General features: G+C 44.9%; 1 protein-coding gene across 2 annotated transcripts; it reads right to left on the bottom strand.

Annotated features, from left to right (window-relative positions):
• On the bottom strand, positions 1 to 6,086 carry LOC133965892 (ADP-ribosylation factor 3-like). Of its 2 annotated transcripts, none has more exons than XM_062400492.1 (5): positions 5,843 to 6,086; positions 3,155 to 3,398; positions 2,963 to 3,073; positions 2,740 to 2,864; positions 1 to 2,213 (listed from the first exon to the last, which is right to left on the bottom strand). In XM_062400492.1, the coding sequence occupies exons 2-5, from the start codon at positions 3,300 to 3,302 to the stop codon at positions 2,052 to 2,054; spliced, it is 546 nt and encodes a 181-aa protein (XP_062256476.1). In that variant the 5' UTR covers positions 3,303 to 3,398; positions 5,843 to 6,086; the 3' UTR covers positions 1 to 2,051. The 2 variants fall into 2 exon arrangements, with proteins under 2 accessions (XP_062256476.1, XP_062256469.1); XM_062400485.1 differs by lacking the exon at positions 5,843 to 6,086 and adding an exon at positions 5,166 to 5,343.

Below are 6,086 nucleotides of genomic sequence, written 5' to 3'. Positions count from 1 at the left end.
TACAGAAAATGGGTTTATTTGTAACACAGCAGTATTTTGTTTGTTGTCTCACATCACACACACACATTTCCCCATGCGTTCTGCATCGGGTCATTTAGTCTTCAACGTCTTTAAATCGACCTGTGTAACTGTAACGGCTCAGAATGAATCATCAGAGTTTGGACTTTTTTTTGCCTTTTTTTTATTTCTATGTTCGCACTGATCATCATTATTTCACAGAGACTGTCTACATCAAAGTTTCTTTACACCCCAAAAAAACAAACCAAAGAAACCTACCATCAAATTTGAATCAAGTTTACTCGCAGAACAAACGATACTGTCGGACAAAAACCTTTGCCTCTTCACCTCACACCGTGGTGCAAAACCCTGCCTCTTGAGGGCATAGAGAAATAAATCTGCAAATCATTCTATATACGATAGATAAATATATGTGACTCAAACTAGCTCAAGGAAAGTCATGTGAAGTCATGACGAAATATAAGGCCACAAAACCCAAACGATAAAACTCATGACTAAACATGTTGAATGTAAACAATGCATTGACAGGTTGGGGTGAATATACAGTATGTTGCACTGCCACTGGTGAGTGAGTAGCAGTATCCACGTATGAAACACACAAATCATTTCTATTGACAGAAATCGGTGGATTCTGCTGGTGTCAGGGGCGAGGTACTGACGCGTCGCCCGTTCCGAGGTGAGTCGCGGACGTGCTGATGAATCTCCAAAAACTACAACACCCATGTATCACTCTGTTTACCCTGCTTGGTGTCGTATAATTATGCTGACACGTCACATAAAATAAAGGAAAATCTATGTCAAATAAATTACAGTACAGCCATTTATAGATTCAACAATATTCACATTCAGTAACACAGAGTTCTCAGCGACAGAATCACCAACCATTACCTGCTCCCTCGATATGCAAGTCGGAGACAAGAACACGTGAAGCGAGAGCAACCTGAAGCAGTTTGAGTGACTCACATGGACCAAAACAAGATGGCGGACGAGAAGCATCTATGCTGGTCTTGTGTGTCTTGTGTTTCTGTGCAGGTCAACCGATACACTGCTTTCCCATTAACAGACCATGAAGCTGGCTACGCAGTTTTAAGCACAATGTAATAAGAAGGAAGTGGCGACAGGGTTGTTTTTTTGCAAACAGCACCAGAACACAATCAGGCTAGTTTGAGGAAATATAACAAACAGCGTCAACATCCATGCAGCTCAGAGGAAGAAAAAGGTACGCAGCAATGCAAGCGACATCTACCACCGTGCATGCGGGTCAGGCGATCGAGACTGGATTTGTAAAGATTTAAAAAGGGGGGGCTTCAGCGCTTCGGGATCTCACGCGCGGATTATAGAAAGATGCCACAGATATCAAAAGGTTTTAAAAAATGAGGCAGTAAGAGGACTGTTGTTGTGTGTCTGAGCCGCTTGCAAGAATACATACATTTCACATGAACACACGTTATCTGAGCGTCAAAGTGCCTCAGAGTTGCTCGTCAAATTAAAGGTAGGCGCAGTTTGAATCATGGTGACGTGAATCTGCCGGCTGTGATTGTTCTCATGGCTCCCAGAGGAAAAGAAGGCCAAAAACACACAGGAAGTACAAACGACACAGACAAGTGCTTTGCATGGACGACTGACAACAACAAAAAAAGTCCTATTTGATTCATTGTCGACTCAGTGGAGTCACACACATGCCTCGGTACGGCACCGACAGACAAACACACAGTACACTGCAACTAAGGACAAGAGGTGAACACAGGAAGTGTCGGCTGTGATGCTTACAGTTAGTGTTCTGGTGAGTGAGTGTGTGTGTGAGTGGTGAAATACAGAGTATGTGAGAATCTGTTTGCAATGAAAGCTGAAAACTATTGGAGTCCTCAAAAGACTGAAAATGAAAGCTGAATCCCCCAGGTCCCCCAGACCCTGAATCTTTCTTTGCACCGATCAACCAAAACCCTTGATCCCGACCCACAGCCCCATTCTCAAAAAAAATCAATATAAAGGTGGATGGGTGCAGCTGCCAGCTGCTGTTTCCAGTTGTCTTCTTATTTCTTGTTCTTGAGTTGATTGGCCAGCCAATCAAGACCCTCATAGAGCCCGTCCCCGCTGGTGGCGCAGGTGGCTTGGATGTACCAGTTACGGTGGCGCAGGGAGTGTAAGCCCAGCTTGTCTGTGAGTTCAGCAGCGTTCATGGCGTTTGGTAAATCCTGTCAGAGAGGTGAGAGGTCAGCGAGGAGAAAGTGCCGCCCTCAATCCGAGAGGATTAGTGATAAAACTATGTGTGACCCTGAAGACAAGAATGAATGCATGTATACATTTACTGGGGATAAATCATTTACCAGTCATTAAACATCTCATGATAACGTAAGAGCTCTATCAGTTAGTGTTTTGTTGAATCCTTGTAGCGCTGTCTGCGCTATTTTCCTAAAGAATCAATTCTGTGGGAAACACTGTGCAAAGTCAATTATTACCTCCACTGCTATTTGTCTGTTTACCAAGACTTTACAAAAACTACTGAACCAATTTGAGGGAACCCATTAACTTTTGTGGCAAATCCAAAATTGTATTTATCACTTTCTTTATCCTTTGGACCAATTTCCCATAAAATGATTTATGGATCTTGATGAAAAAGATTAAAACAGAAGAACGTTTTTAGGAGTTGATCTTCGCTACAAGCCTGTTGTATTTACTGTATATGTGTTATGCACATGCAGAACAGTAACGATGTCTTGCCTGTTTATTGGCAAAAACGAGGAGCACTGCATCCCTGAGCTCGTCCTCGGCGAGCATCCTCATCAGCTCCTCTCGTGCCTCGTTCACACGCTCTCTGTCGTTACTGTCCACCACAAAGATTAGACCTGAAACAGCAAAAACACACAAAGATAAATATTTTCTTGAGAAGTAGAGGGTGTAACACCATTGAGGCTGGCGTTAGCCTCTGATTAGCTGGGCTCACCCTGTGTGTTTTGAAAATAGTGTCTCCAGAGGGGGCGAATCTTGTCTTGCCCACCCACGTCCCACACAGTGAAGCTGATGTTCTTGTACTCCACCGTCTCCACGTTAAACCCTGGAAACAGGAGCAACCCAACATGTAAAGTAAACACAGGTGTCTATCATAAATGTATAATTTATTATTCTGTTCCCCTACCGATGGTTGGGATTGTGGTGACGATTTCACCCAACTTGAGCTTGTAGAGGATTGTTGTTTTCCCTGCAGCATCGAGCCCCACCATCAAGATCCTCATCTCCTTCTTACCGATGAGGCTCTTCAGCAAATTCCCAAAAATGTTTCCCATGATTCTGATGAGGATTTTAAACTTCAGAGAGCAGCTGCAGTCGTGATGCTGAATGCCAGCTTCAGTTGACGAAGGGGGATAAGTTACGAAGGAAGGCTGAAGGAGAGAAACAGAGGAGGAAACTGTTTAGTGATACTTGGAAGTAATTAAATGAATGATAACATTATAAACACATTAAAAAAACAAAACAGAATCACTAGTCTGTAAGGCCTTTGTTAAGTAACAGAGGCAGAAATGCTCCAGGCAGCCCGCTCCCACCTTTCTAAATAACGGCTCCATAAAATCTCACCTCTACATGCATTCTCAAAGACAGGTGCGAAGCTGTGCTCATTGCCCACAGTCATCCTCACAGAGAGGGGGAATGAGATGCATGTCAGTCCCATGACCCCGGGCTGAAGCACAATCTGTTCAGATTGTTTTTTTTCCTTCCCCCTATTTCAAATGTTAGCCTGAAACAGCGCCAAGCCCTCAGAGCACATATAAACATGTCCTATATTACCAGACCGAAAAACACATTCAGTGAATCTGTCTAACACAAAGTCAGCTGATCCCGTCCAGAGAAAGAGACAAAGGAAGACCACATTTCACCCTGTAGTACACATGATGCTGAGCAGCCCTCGTGAACATGGTAGAATGCTGTGTGGTGTCTAAATATTTCACTTCAAGCAGTGTCAAGTCCAATTTATCTCAAATCACAAACTGGCCTCAGTGGAATTTACAATCTGATCAACATGCAACATCGTCAGTGCAGCATGGTGGTGGTGGTGGTGGTGGTGGTGGTGGTGGTGGGGGGGGTATCTCTGTCATCTCGCAAACAAGAAGGTTTGAATCCCGGGTTAGGGTCTTTGTCTGTGGAGTTGGCATGTTCTCCCCATGTGTGTGGGTCCAGCTTCCTCTCACAGTCAAAAGACATGAAGATCAGGGTGATAGGTTAAGAAGCAACTATAAATTGATTGTAAGCATGACAGTGAGAGTCAACGTCTGATCTCTGTATGTTGGCCCTGCGATACACTGGCGACCTATCCAGGGTTGTACCTTCTAGCCTGCATCTCGCCCAATGTCAGCTGGCATTGGCTCCAGCTCCCCCTGCAACCCTCAAGAGGAAGAGGTATAGATATTGGATGGTCGCAACAGACACACATATAAGCATGGCGGGCCAGCTTGGAGGTGCATGTGGATCACACTGTGTTTTCTGATGTATCCAATGTAGATGACAATGTTGCTATCTATTTGTTTAGGTCTATCTCCAACAGAAACAGGAGCTAAACCAAGGTGAAGACAGAGGAAGTGACGTGAGTCTCCTCACCACTGTCCATGGTGCTGAAGAGGATCCACTCACTGACAGCAGCTCCCCCAACCCACTGTGTTCAAACAGTATGGGTCTGTGATGGGGATGTCATCAGACAGCACGGCCTCTGATGACATCCACTCATCCAGCCCCCGGGGACTCCGGCCGGTTCACGTTAGCCGGCGGTGCTACGGTGAGTAACGACACCGCTAACCTGCCGCTGTTAGCCGTGTCGGCCCCGGACTCTGCCCCGCTACTGCGGGAGAACACTGTTAATTCCGTATTTTAGCGCATATTCTTGATAACGTATATTAACACATGTCTGTCCGTGTTGGCTGTAACCGCTGAATCGATGAGACGTGACGGGAGCTAGCAGCGAGCATCCATCCCACACATCCATCCACAGCGGGCGTCCCGCTGCCACGGAGCCGAGCCCTGATGCTTCAGCCCGGGGGACACCGATGCCACGCGACCGCCATAGACGGAACACACACACTAAACACATACTGTTGTTTTAACGGCCACAGGTACATACGTGTACATGATGGTTCGATGGAGGTAGGGTCCTCACTTACCTTCGCTGAGAGGTCCACTACTAAACGTCTCACGAGACTTTCCGGGGAACGACTCAACAGCACACGAGATCTCGCGAGAGCAGATGTCAAACCCGAACCTGAAATTCGCTGAACAGGTCCAGTCTATGGACAGGTCCTGCGTTATTTATTTTTGTTGTGGTTGCTTTTGAAGGGACGATTTAATAACCAGTTAGATTTGACTCATTTATGTTATTTTTTAAAAGCGCTCTCAGCTCAAACCTGCTTTCTTTCAAGAAGTGTATAATGTTATTTTAAAAATCGTGTGTGACTGAGGTCTGATTGAGAGAAACTAATGATTACTTAAAAAAGGTCAACCTAGAGAACTGATAATTTTACCAATATCCCATTCAGAAAGCCCCTCCACACAATTTAAATGACCCTGGTCTTCAGGATTGAAACCACTGTAGCTGACAGGACTGTGAATTGTGAACTGACTCGGTCCTACAAGTTCTGATAAATTACACAAAATCTGTACATATAAGGCATAGTCACTTATTTGCATCTACAAGTCCAAGAGCAAGGAAGTCATTTATACCATCATTCACATATAGGTCTAATAATCAGAGCACCTGTGCCCTTTAGCCTTCAGTTGTCATTAAAACTCAAAAGGTGTTTAGTTTGTCCATGGTTGGAAAATTGTACAAAACATGAATTACCTTGTTTCGAGTCGAATTTGAATTTCGGAGCCCTACAGACACCAGGATGACACTTCAGGAGCAGAATCGCTACTATCCCTCCATCGGTACAGTGGTGAATAGATGATGAGTGCATTTTCCTCTTACGGTGAACTATCCCTTTAAAAAAAGCAGGTTTCCACCAAAGGGAAGCCGCCTCCTCCTCATCCACAGTCAGGATTGTGGGCTTATAACAGGGACGTGGCGTGTGCAGCACACTGTGACA

Source organism: Platichthys flesus, chromosome 2 (assembly GCF_949316205.1).
Source record: "Platichthys flesus chromosome 2, fPlaFle2.1, whole genome shotgun sequence".
Lineage (NCBI taxonomy): Eukaryota > Metazoa > Chordata > Actinopteri > Pleuronectiformes > Pleuronectidae > Platichthys > Platichthys flesus.
Note: the sequence above shows the minus strand (reverse complement) of the source record. Positions and strands in the feature narration are given on the sequence as shown.

What these genes read in the sequence shown, in the direction of transcription:
- LOC133965892 (XM_062400492.1), bottom strand. Translation starts at nt 3,302, where the DNA reads ATGGGAAACATTTTTGGGAATTTGCTGAAGAGCCTCATCGGTAAGAAG. An exon ending in CACCACAATCCCAACCATCG is followed by an intron (nt 3,074 to 3,154) that starts GTAGGGGAACAG and finishes TCCTGTTTCCAG; the next exon opens with GGTTTAACGTGGAGACGGTG. An exon ending in CTATTTTCAAAACACACAGG is followed by an intron (nt 2,865 to 2,962) that starts GTGAGCCCAGCT and finishes TTGCTGTTTCAG; the next exon opens with GTCTAATCTTTGTGGTGGAC.